The sequence below is a fragment of the Oncorhynchus mykiss genome, chromosome Y, assembly GCF_013265735.2.
Source record: "Oncorhynchus mykiss isolate Arlee chromosome Y, USDA_OmykA_1.1, whole genome shotgun sequence".
In the NCBI taxonomy this organism is placed as follows: Eukaryota; Metazoa; Chordata; class Actinopteri; order Salmoniformes; family Salmonidae; genus Oncorhynchus; species Oncorhynchus mykiss.
Window position 1 is genome coordinate 2,256,334 of NC_048593.1, and position 12,092 is coordinate 2,268,425.

At 42.8% G+C, this 12,092-nt stretch overlaps 1 protein-coding gene across 1 annotated transcript; it reads left to right on the plus strand.

Moving 5' to 3' along the window:
- The first annotated feature begins 994 nt into the window (after window positions 1-994).
- Window positions 995-7,323, plus strand: LOC110509549 (peptidylprolyl isomerase Ab (cyclophilin A)). Its single transcript, XM_021590485.2, has 5 exons — window positions 995-1,201; window positions 3,610-3,640; window positions 4,351-4,439; window positions 4,961-5,133; window positions 6,818-7,323. Exons 1-5 carry the CDS (start codon window positions 1,133-1,135, stop codon window positions 6,948-6,950), a joined length of 495 nt encoding a protein of 164 aa, XP_021446160.1. The 5' UTR covers window positions 995-1,132; the 3' UTR covers window positions 6,951-7,323.
- Window positions 7,324-12,092: the final 4,769 nt, after the last annotated feature.

Genomic DNA, 12,092 nt, shown 5'->3' on the forward strand with positions numbered 1-12,092 from the left:
TGTGCAAGCAGAACCAGAGAGCAGAAACCAGGTTTTGTAGGATGGAGCAATGACACTTCATAGCAGGTTATGAGAATTTATGTTGCAGGTTAGGAAAATTGTTAGGAAACGGTTTGGGGTTTGCTAAAATGCAAAAATGTACTCTGACGCGACTCGAACCTGTTACTTTGACATTAGCAGCATCCCTTTTTTTTATATATTACAACACAAAACAGGACATCGCTACAAATATATTTTCTTATGAAGCAAAAAAAATAATACAAATGACTACACATGAATTGCCAGCGACATCCGTTTCACAAAAGTAAACAAAACCCTTCTAACCAATATAACGGTCATGGCTAGAAAGGATCCAGCTTTTGTCATAATTTAATTTCTACTGCAGGTTTAGAGTTTAAGCGGCAGGTTAAGGTTAGCTAAAGTGCAAATAAACAAAACTTGAGCGTAAATTTGATAAACTGCATTCCATCTAGATATTACCAACACGCTACAACCGCAACATTTTAGGCGTGCCCCCCCTCCACACACACGGTAGTTTACCCAGACACACATACATTTGCTAATCCGGCATACATACAAAATAGCGGTGTATTTTATTAAACCTGCAATAATTCGTGATCATGCCGCATACATTCCACGAGCGCTTTGTCCAGTGGTGAAAGACAAACACTTGCCAGTTCGTATACAATGCCATTAGTAACTCGGTTTTATATTTGCGCCATAGTGGCGATTTTATTCCGCGGGAGACGCCCTGTACAATCCAGCCAGCGACAGTACACGCCTAGACTTTCCCTGGCAGAACATTGGGCAGTATGTGTTATCGTCATTTGTATGCACCATAATGAGCCAATCACGAGTACGTCCCCAAACCTCGCTGATCAAACCGGTGTGCAGGGAAGGAACCATTGTTCTAATTTATTCCCCCCGAGACATCTAATTGGTTTAAACTCATGCCACTCAGTGGTCCCAGTCTTCTAATTGGTTTGCATTGGCTCCTGAGGCTTCCCTGGGGTGCGCATATATATTTTGTGTACACAGCAGTGTTTCTGTTCCGAGTCAGCTGCGGCACGGTCCAGTAAACTTGGCCTGTACTCGTGTATTGTCACGAAATTAAAATCCTTTAATCCCAATCATGCCTAACCCCAGAGTTTTCTTCGACATCACAATCGGCGATTCCGCCGCCGGCAGGATTGAAATTGAGGTAAGGAGTAGAACAACTCGTCTTGTTTGGGAGTAAAGGTGCTTTTTAACTTTAAAAGGATTACTTAATTCCCGTTAGGGTCTGCTTTAACTAGCTGCCCGGTAGTTGCATGCAACCGGGATGCTGTCAGACTCGGGTCCACGTGCTTTCATCTTTGACATGTTGATTAAACTAGCTAATGTTAGCTTGCTATTGTATTTCGTTTCATTGAAAGCTCCCCAATTTTGCTCCAACCTCAGTTGATCTGCAAAAATGTTCCACAATGATTGTGGTTTGTTTTTTGCTGTTCTTATGTTTTTATTTTGGCATTGTTTTCTTGTCGGTATCTAAATCGTGACATAAAATAACGGTCTTGTCCATAGTTTTCGATAATTACTGCGATCTTGGAACTCCAAAATGCGTGCGTTAATGGTCAATTGCGTTGTTTATATTAACATGGCTAGATAACGTTAGTTTCTGTTTCACTGACGTTTTCCGGACATGCCGTTTTTAACCAGTCGCCATTTTCAGCATATTTTTTTTTTCATCGCGCCAGATGCCATTTTGAGAAAGAAGGGATGTGGGGTTGGAAGGCCGGGAACCAATGTACCTCAAAAGCACATTGCACCAAATCAAAGTATTGGCTTCGATCAATTAATTGAATAATCTGGTAATTCACCCATCTCCATTAGCATTCTAAGGCACCAGGGAGAATGTGGACCATGGTCCCTCTGCAAGCCAAATGTACTGCGGTGTAACATTATGCTAACTGTATTGTTATGAAATATGCTGTAAAGGTCATACATTTTCAGCTGCCTGGCATTTCTCTCTATGCGGTAAAACCTTGCTGCTGTTAGCTACTGCAATCATGTTTTCCATTCAAACAGCATGTGGCACTAGAGCCAGGATGCCCGTTCCCTCCTAAATAATGAGGATATTGTGAATGGTATTAATCTCAGATTTTGTTGACTAGGTGCTGTGGCGCACACGAAAAGCATTTAAGGCCAGCGCGAAATCCAGGATGATAAAACGCTAATCTGCCTTTCCCTTTTTAAGATGAAACATTACACAGTAGCTTCCAAATAGCAAAATGGACTGTAGTACTTGGTGATTGTCGCATTTCCTTTTGATTCCTATTTGATCTTCAAGCCTTTTGTCATCACGTGGGAGGGAGCACGTGGCCGTGCAGATGATTCCATTGTTTATGACCCATAGGCCATGATGCCAGTAGCTCTGGTACTGCTTGCTAAACTAAACATTGTAGCCTATCCAGCCTAGTGTAGTACAGAGGTTGGGCAAAATCACAGATCCAGGAGAAGTCTATGCTCCCTAAATCTTTACCTTCCACATTAGGGCATGTGAGACTCAACTGACCTCAGACCAGCCTCTACAGCGTTGGCCCAATGACTGCAGTGGTGACTTCCTTTTTTTCCCTTGAATTGTTCCTCATCTAAGGAGTGGAAAAGTACTGGGGTGTGTCAGGCTGGAGGAGGGAAGTGAGAATAGTGGCTGTGTCAGCTGGAACCTGGTGGAGGGAAAGGCATGTTGAATGTCAACATTCACGTTTCACAGGTGGTTGACACTTGGCAGGAATAGAATATAGCCCAATTGGCTCTAGACATTGATCTAACATAATCCCATCCCTCCTAATGCATTTAAAAGGATTTTGTGTGAACTGATCCTTAATCAGTGCCATAATACATTGGTGGTAGCCTGTATGCCCTGCCATCTGTATTTCATACCTCTGGTAGCCTGAGAAAGCCAGCATAGAATGCAATAATCTAATATTTGTGGGAACACATCAAGGTCTGTGCTATGGTGACACCTGTAGAGCTGAAATAATTGGTTTATACTTGCCAGTTTACCAGAAAAGTAAGCAATTCAGTCATTCTTGAGAAAGTCGGGACACTCCTCATCCTGCAAATAACTATTTATAGATGGATTTTTCAAATTTTGCAAGCAGGAGGCATTTAGAATTAAATGTAGAGTTTATAGTTACGTGATAGCAATCATCATTTATTGGAAGAACACTTTCATTTGTCAGAATTGTTGGTCAGAAGATCCATCCCTGTTGAACAGAGATGGTTGCTCTTTAGAATTTCTATCTGCTGATTCCATTACACAAGTCACAATTTGTTGCGTTTGTCTAATTAACCTTAGTCGATGGAAACCTGCCTGTCTCGTGGTTCTCACATGGGAGTTGTTCTAAATTGGAACAGAACAAGTCTAGAAGCAACACCTAGATCCGAAGAGGGTTAGACTCTGTCTGCTTTGGGTCTTGTGGTCAATACTTTAGCGGTAGTCTTTTATTACCCTGATTTTAGAATCATGTTATTCATTAGTGACAACTTGAGCTCTACCTCCATTGATCTGCATGCTGTTTCCCCTTCATTGATTGAGTATACTAATGAAAAACCCTCGTCTTTCAGCTTTTTGCTGATGTGGTCCCCAAGACTGCAGGTAAGACAGCTTCAATGATTGACAATTCCTGAATAATTAACACACACTCTACTCTACAAGTGATTATCTCACGATAGTCTTCCAAGCCTTGTGGTTGGAATGACACCTACTAATGGCAGCAACTGATGCTGTCCAACCTTCCCCACTCCTCACACCCTTCAATGGCACCTTATCTGTGAGCCCTGGTCCCCAAAGGCCAGCAACATGCATTTAGATCCAACTACGCTACATGACAAACGCATCGCTGCATGATCAGATATCATATACAATGCAAGGCTGCTTCCTGTTTGTAATTAAGTAGCATTGAGTGGCCCTGGTCAATCTTGATAGATATCAGTGATCAGGTGCAGAACCACTATTTTGACTTCATGCAGCCTTTAAAGGGATACCTTGCCAAAATCCCAATGAGGCCCTTAAACTACTTCCCCAGAGTCGGCTGAACTTGTGGATACCAGTTTTGTCTCTGTCCAGTATGAAGGAAGTTGGCGGTATCAGCATGCTAGCATTTATACCTATAGACTTCCAGTCATTGCGCTAATGCTAGTCATAGTGGACACTGATGTAAAGAAAAAAAAAAGATGTATCCAAGTTCATCTGACTCTGAGATGTTGCTAAAGGGCCTCAATGGCAACATTTGGAAATATCCCTTTAAGCAGCTATGCACACATCGCTGATAATAACAAGGTACCTGTGTCGTGCCCCCCCCCCAGAAAACTTCCGTGTCCTGTGCACCGGGGACAAGGGGTTTGGCTACAAGGGCTCCAGCTTCCATCGCATCATCCCCGGTTTCATGTGCCAGGTGAGTGGGGGGGTTGGGTGGTTGGCAGCAGAATCTGGGTCACTGTTTCCAGACTAAACTCAAGTGCTAAACTCAGTGCTTCTGCTCCTCAATCTGCACTGATATTCATAGTGTCTCGGACAAGGAGTGCTGATTTAGGATCAGTTGTTGCCTTTTAGAGAATAATGAATTACATGGGGGGGGACTGAACCTAGATTGGTAGTTATCCCCTAAGACTTTCTGAATATGGGCCCTGATCTGATTTACATCTGACTGGTGTAACCAGGCCCAATGCTGGGCCCCTACCAGCCATATTATTCATTGAGTGAATAATTTACACGCAAGTGACGTTTTTCTCACAATGTTCTTCTGAGCCTTGTGGTTGTGATGACACTGCCTAATGGCGACAACACTGAAGCAGTCCCCAACATGCCTCAAAGTTGGGTTCTTGTCGAATACCGGAGCCTTGTCAGTGGCCTTGTTAGAGAAAGGGGGAAGCTATACAAAATAAATGATGTCCCTTATGCTTTGTCTTCCCCTAGGGTGGTGACTTCACCAACCACAATGGAACCGGGGGCAAGTCCATCTACGGCAACAAGTTTCCCGACGAGAACTTTACCCTGAAGCACACAGGCATGGGCTGTCTGTCCATGGCCAACGCTGGCCCCAACACCAATGGATCCCAGTTCTTCATCTGCACTGCTAACACCGACTGGTGAGGGGCGAACACACACACGCACACACAAAGTTGACACTAATTGGTGAGACTGGTTCATTTGAGATCTAGTGAATAATTTACATGCATACTCTGCAAGTGATGTTTATCTGGTCTTCCTAACCTTGTGGTTGTGACGACACTGCCTAATGGTAACACAACTGCTGTCCACCTTTCCCAACACGCCTCAGACCCTTCAATGGTTTCTCTCTGATACATGCGCACACAAACTGCGGCAACTAAGACGCATCCTCACTAGTGATGTGGCCAACAACTGTAAAGTAGTGCCCTTCAGGGCAGTGCACCACTGGTCTGTGAATATGTTCTTACCATTGGTGGGTCTGGTACAGTAATTGTGTAGCTGATCATGGATGAAACTGATAAAGTAGATAATAACAACTATCTTTTCTTAAGTAGATATACTCTGAACAAAAATATAAATGCAATGTCAAATTTTGGTTTCATGGGCTGAAATAAAATCTCCCAGAAATTCAATATGCACAAAGCTTCTCTCCAATTTCATTAAAATGACATCCCTGTTAGTGAGCATTTCTCCTTTGCAGGATAATCCATCCACATGACGGGTTTGGCATATCAAGAAGCGGATTTAAACAGTATGATCGTTACACAGGTGCACCTTGTGCTGGGGCCAAAAGGCCACTATAAAATGTCAAGTTTTGTTAACACGATGCCACAGAGGTCTCCAGTTGAGGGAACTGGATGTAATTGGCATGCTAACTGCAGTAATGTCCTCCAGAGCTGTTGTCAGATCATTGAATGTTAATTTATATACTTATAAGCTGCTTCAGCATAGTTTTTACGCCTCACAACTGCAGACCACGTGTATGGCATTTTGGACTAGCAGTTTGTCAACGTTGTGCCCCGTAGTGGCGGTGGGCTTATGTTATGGGCAGGCAAAAGCTACGGACAATGAGCACAATTGCCATCGATAAAGATGGTGACGAGACCCATTGTTGTGGATTTCATCTGCTGCCGTCACCTCATGTTGCAAGGCTCTGTACACAATCCCTGGAAGATGAAAATGTCCCTGTTAAGACATGGCCTGCCTACTCACCAGACATGTCACCCATTATGCATGTTTGGAAGGCTCTTGGTCGACGTGTTCCAGTTCCCACCCAATATGCAGCAACTTCGCACAGCCGTTGAAGAGGAGTAGGACAACATTCCACAGGCAACGATCAACAGCCTGATCAACTCGATGCGAAGGAGATGTGTCGTGTTGTATGAGGCAAATGGTGGTCACACCAGAGGCTGACTGCTTTTCTGATCCTCACCACTTTTTTAAAAATGATTTAAGCCATCTGTCCAACAGATGGCTCTGTATTCCCAGTCATGTGAAATAGGTTTATTTAGGCCCTAATCTATCGATTTCAATTGAATGATTTCCTTATGAACTGTAACGTAGTAATATCTTTGAAATTGTTGCATGCTGCAGTGCCTACTGCTAGTGCCAGGCAGAAGGACCGGAGAAAGTGTATTTTGAACTGTTATAGCGATGCCCGTCATTTGACTGACAAATAATCCTTACCCATATGTCCATGATTGTCACAGCCTGTGACTACAAACATATTTTTGTGTTCCTGGTTGCCCTGAGCCTCAGGATTACTTCTGTCTTTTAGGAACTACTCCTTAGAGGCACTGATCTTGCTCTCTCCCTCTGTAGGCTGAACGGCAAGCACGTTGTGTTCGGCAAGGTCGTGGAGGGGCTCAGCATTGTCGCTAACATGGAGAAGAAGGGTTCGAGCAGTGGCAAATGCTCTGCCAAGGTCGTCATCGCTGACTGTGGAGAGCTCTGAGCACCCTCCCTCTCGCTCTTTCCGCTTTCATCCCTCCTTTCCACCCTGCCTCCTTTCACCCAGCTTTGAGATTTTCATCCCTTGGAGATTTTCATCCCTTGATTTTCATCCCTCCACACAGCTCTAAGCATCAACCTCTCCTTCCTTCTACCCCTCCCTTAAGCTCTCCCCTCCCCGTAATCAGAAACATTCCCTTTAAGTGAGATTATTTTTTTTTAACCATTCCTCTCCCTTACTGAACGGGTTGTCCTGTCTGAACTAGTTTCATTTGGCTTGCTTTTTTTTATTTATTTTTTGGATTGTTCCATCAGGACCACATTTGTTTAGCAAATTCTGAATAAAGTGGCAAAAGATTCCTTAATCGTGTCATTGAGTAAGAGTGGATCAAATGTGTGTGTTTTTTAAGTGTCATTTTCTCCAGTATAGACCGGTGAGCTGAGGTCACAAATGATACACACATTTCAATGTGTTGTGACTGGATGGTTAGCAACAATTAAGGTGCCATGTGGGGAATTTTAGGTGGCTAGTTATATATTCTTGATGCCAGGTTTTGGTTGGGGGTACATCCACGTTGACAGGGTAGCAGTGGCGTGGGTCGAGAGCTTTTAAGTTCCTGTGTCCAAATCATTAAGGACTCGGGTCCACATGCAAACAGTCGTGAAGAATGTGCAACAGTGCTTCTTCCCACTCAGAATGTTAAAGATTTGGCATGGGCCCTCAAATCCTCAGTTATACAGCTGCACCATTGAGCGCTTCTTGACTGACTGCCTCACTGCTTGGTATGTCAACTGCACCACCATCAATCGCTTGGTGCTACAGAGGGTGGTGAGGACAGCCTAGTACATCACTTGGGCTGGGCTCCCTGCCATCCAGGACCTCTTATCAGGCGGTGTGAATGGAAGGCCTGGGCTTGTTGGTCTCCAGCCACCCAAGCCGTAGACTGTTTTTCATATGGCAAACACTACCGACGCATGTCTGACATTAACAGGCCCCTGAACAGCTGCTATCCCTAACCCATAAGACTGCTAAATGGCTTCAGGCTATATTCCTTGACCTTGTCTTTTTTGCACTGACTATGCACACACACACACACTGCATACATACTCATGCTGACTACACACACTCAGATACCATCATAGTAGCTGTTGCTACTCTTTATCATATACCCTGATGCCTAGTCACCATACCCCTATACATAACTACCACACCAGTATCCCTCCACATTGTGAAGATGGTATTGGCACTGACCCTGTATATATTTTTGGGGGTGTTAGTACTACTGATATTGATTACTGCATTGTTGGAAGGGCAAGGAAGGCATTTCACTGCATGTGAACTTAAACAACCCGTCTATATGGCACTGCATACAAATGGTCACTGCCGGGGCAGTGGGTTTTGTTCTGGTAATGTGAAGTTATTCAACAACCCAAATGAGGTCTCGACAAAAGCATGTTACTGTTGCATGCTTCCCTGGTTGGAGTATATCGCACAGCTGGCGTGAACCCAGTGAACTTCTCCCAAATATTTGTAAATGGTTCCACAAAATAGAACATGTGTATGGTATTAATGATTTGACCCTCCCAGTAACCAAGAGGTTTGTCTAACCATAAACTCAAGAGCTTTATCTGATGGTACATTGGCTGACTGGTAACCTCTGGGTTTTTTGGGTGATGAGATGTTAAAGATTTCACTTCTCAGTAACTGATGCACAGCAGGACTAAAATAAAGACCACCTCTTACTACCTCATGGTCTACACATGTTTAGGTGACCTGCATCTACTGGATTGGGCCACAGCAATTCAAATTGGCAATGCTCAACAAATAGCTGCAGTAAGTTTTAGACTGGGTGGCAAGTAAGAAGCTATTTCTAAATATTTCAAAAATGAAACGCATTTGTATTGGGGACAAACTGTTTAAACTAAATCTTGTAATGTGGAACTTGAGCAAGTTGAGTCTAAACTGCTTGGTATAACCCTGGATTGTAAACGGTCATGGTCAACATATTGCTGCAATGGTAGCTATGATGGAGCGATTTGTCCGTAATAAAGCACTGCTCGGCTTTCTTGACATTGCTATCAACAAAACCAGTCCTACAGTTCTTAGTTTTGTCGCACCTGGGCTACTGTCCAGTCATATCTTAGCGACAGAACTTAAGCCATCTTGATAGATGGGGTTAAATCAGAATTTCTTGAGGTTCAAAAAGGTGTTCCTCGGGTTTGATTTTTGGGTCCATTATTGTTCACTTTGTATATTAAGAACATAGAAACACTAATTCTTGTAGCATTCTTCTCGATGCAGATGACAGTTTTGTATTCCTGTGCCACCTCAGTGTAGCAGGGCATTTGTGAACTTCAGCATGACTTTGATTCCATTCACAAATCACTTACAGATCCTAAATTGGTGTTAAATACAAGTAAAACCAAGCTCATGCATGTTCCCTAGGTCACAAAATGTTGACCCTGAGGACCTGCCTATCTGTTCTAAACACGGCGCCCAACTTGAGCTGGTTTCTCAGTATCAGTACCTGGGTGTCTGGATTGATGACAAGTTATCCTTCGTAACGCATATAAAAAAAAATCTGACTAAGAAGCTAAGATCCAAGATTTTTTTTTTTATATCGAAATAAATTATGCCGTAGTATTAAAAATAGGAGGAAGATTGTTCAAACAACGCCCTGTATTGGATGTTGGTGATATCGTTTACATGCATGCTACAACCTTTTTAAAACCCTTGGACGCAGTCTACCATTCAGCAATACGTTTTATCACAAGGGACCATTTTAGGACTCGTAGTCTGTAAAAATGTGGGATGGATCTTTCTGCAAGAAGAGAGCTGCATTCTCCTATTTATTTACAAAGCAATCTGACAGAGACTCCCTCCGTATAAAACTTCATTCATTTTGATAAGAATAATAAGTTACCTAACACGTTCATAGGAATGGATAACACTAGATCCCTTCAGTCTCCGTGCTTCTACACCTGCATTGCTTGCTGTTTGGGGTTTTAGGCTGGGTTTCTGTACAGCACTTTGAGATATCGGCTGATGTACGAAGGGCTATATAAATAAATTTGATTTGATTTAGGAAAATCTGCGTTTAGTTTCTTTGCCCCTAATTTGTGGAACAATATGCAGAGTTCACTGCAGCTAGGCTACTGGTGCCACTCAGGCAGTTTAAATGATTGATTGAGGACTTCTATGTAGTTGAATGGGATTGCTTTTATTAAATGTTTATTTTTGTTAATTTTGTGCTGAATTCTATTGTTTTATACACGTATATTTAAATATTCTGTTTTTATTGTAATGTGTACAGGGCTCTCTTGTAAAATAGATTTTTAATCTCAATGTGACTCAGTTTAAATAATGGTTAAATTAAAAAAGATATAGTCACTACTGTCCAGTAGTGACAGTTGCCTAGTCACTATTGGGCAGTAGTGCCACAAAGAGGGACATAGGCAAATTACAGTTGGCCCTTAAATGTACACAGATAGCTAACATCAATGGCATGCATGTCAATCTCTCCTGGTTTAAAGTTGGGGAAAGATTGACTTCATCATGACTCGTCTTAGTGAGAGGTATTGTCATGTTGAAAGCACTGAGCTGTCTGTGCACACAGCTCAGACACCCATGCATACCCCACAAGACATACCATCAGGGGTCTCTTCACAGTCCAAGTCCACAACACTCGGGGAAACGCACAGTACTACACAGAGCAATGACTACATGGAACTATTCCCCATCAAGCAACTCATTCAACCAGTATAATCAGAAAGAAAACAGAAAACGAAACCTTATGGAACAAAGCGCACTGAAGAGACATGCTAGCACATGCCCTCTATACACACACACTGTAACATTGTTGTATGGTGGTATTTAAGCAATGAGACACGAGGGGTGTGGTATCTGTCCAATATGCCACGTCTAAGGGCTGTTCTTAGGCACGACGCATCATGGAGTGCCTGGACGCAGCCCTTAGCTGTGGTATATTGACCATATAACACAACCCCCCCCTGAGGTGTTTTGTCATACCCTTGGTATACGGTCCGATATGCCACAGCTGTCAGCCAATCAGCATTCAGGGTTCGAACCACCCAGTTTATAATACATTTTGTTTAAATGTTATATGATGTACAATTATTTACAAAAAAATGTGTGCCTTAATATGTGTAGACCCAAGGAAGAGTAGCTAATGGGGATCCCTAATAAATACAGTACAAATGTAACAACTCATTTCAATGCACTGCTATCAAGGCAGGCAAATCAAATTGTGTTGACTTTACTGTGAAATGCTTGCTTTACGAGCCCTTCCCAATGATGCAGAGTTATGCAAATGTTTTTACTTTGACTGCTTTTGACATTTGAACTCTTCAACCCGTAGACTATTATTTGGTGACGTACCAGTGTCTAGATTAATACATTACAAGAATCTGTAGGCTGGACTAGATGAGATGAGCATCATTGACACTGCTTTTTGTGTGCAACTTTGTAGCAATTCACACCTTTCACCACCAGAGGTCAGCATAGTCAGAGTTACTATTTAGTGTGAGTGCATTTAGTATCTAGGAATGGGCGTCTGTGCCTGTGCAAGTCTGGCAGTGGGTGGTGATGGCGGCGAATAGTGTGATTTGGTAGCAACAGCTGCGCTGGAATGCGATCAATATGGTTGATAGTGCTGATGATATGGGTGGGGAGGACATGAATGGTCTGTAGTGAAAAGTTGCGAAGGTGTTTGATGTGACCAGAGGGACGCAGCTACACCCTATCCGATTAACCAATGACTTAAAAAAAGAGGTGAAGTTGGAAATGGTAGAATGCTAATATTCTGTGCTAGCCACGCTCTGCTTGGGAAGATTCTTCAACTGGAAACTCAATGGGAAGAAGATCAAAAGCCTTGTCCCCAGAGCTTATGCTAAATTGAGGGGAGCCATTTCTGGGGACACTCTATGTCCATAGATGATATTAAAGAACATGTGAAGGGAGGCAGAGTGATTGAGGCCAAAAAGGTTGATCAGTCAGAAAGAGGGTCAAAGAAATGAAAGCTTATCAGTACTGCTGAGGTTTGCATTTGCTTTACATATTTTCTGCAAGAAACATTTCAATTTAGCCCTATAGAGTGTAAGGGGTTACAATTATAGTAAGCTCTTT

Bases quoted from the DNA above. Each gene is read 5' to 3' on its own strand.
- LOC110509549 (XM_021590485.2), top strand. From the start codon at position 1,133: ATGCCTAACCCCAGAGTTTTCTTCGACATCACAATCGGCGATTCCGCC. The intron at 1,202-3,609 runs GTAAGGAGTAGA...CTCGTCTTTCAG, and splicing joins CCGGCAGGATTGAAATTGAG to CTTTTTGCTGATGTGGTCCC. The intron at 3,641-4,350 runs GTAAGACAGCTT...CCCCCCCCCCAG, and splicing joins TGTGGTCCCCAAGACTGCAG to AAAACTTCCGTGTCCTGTGC.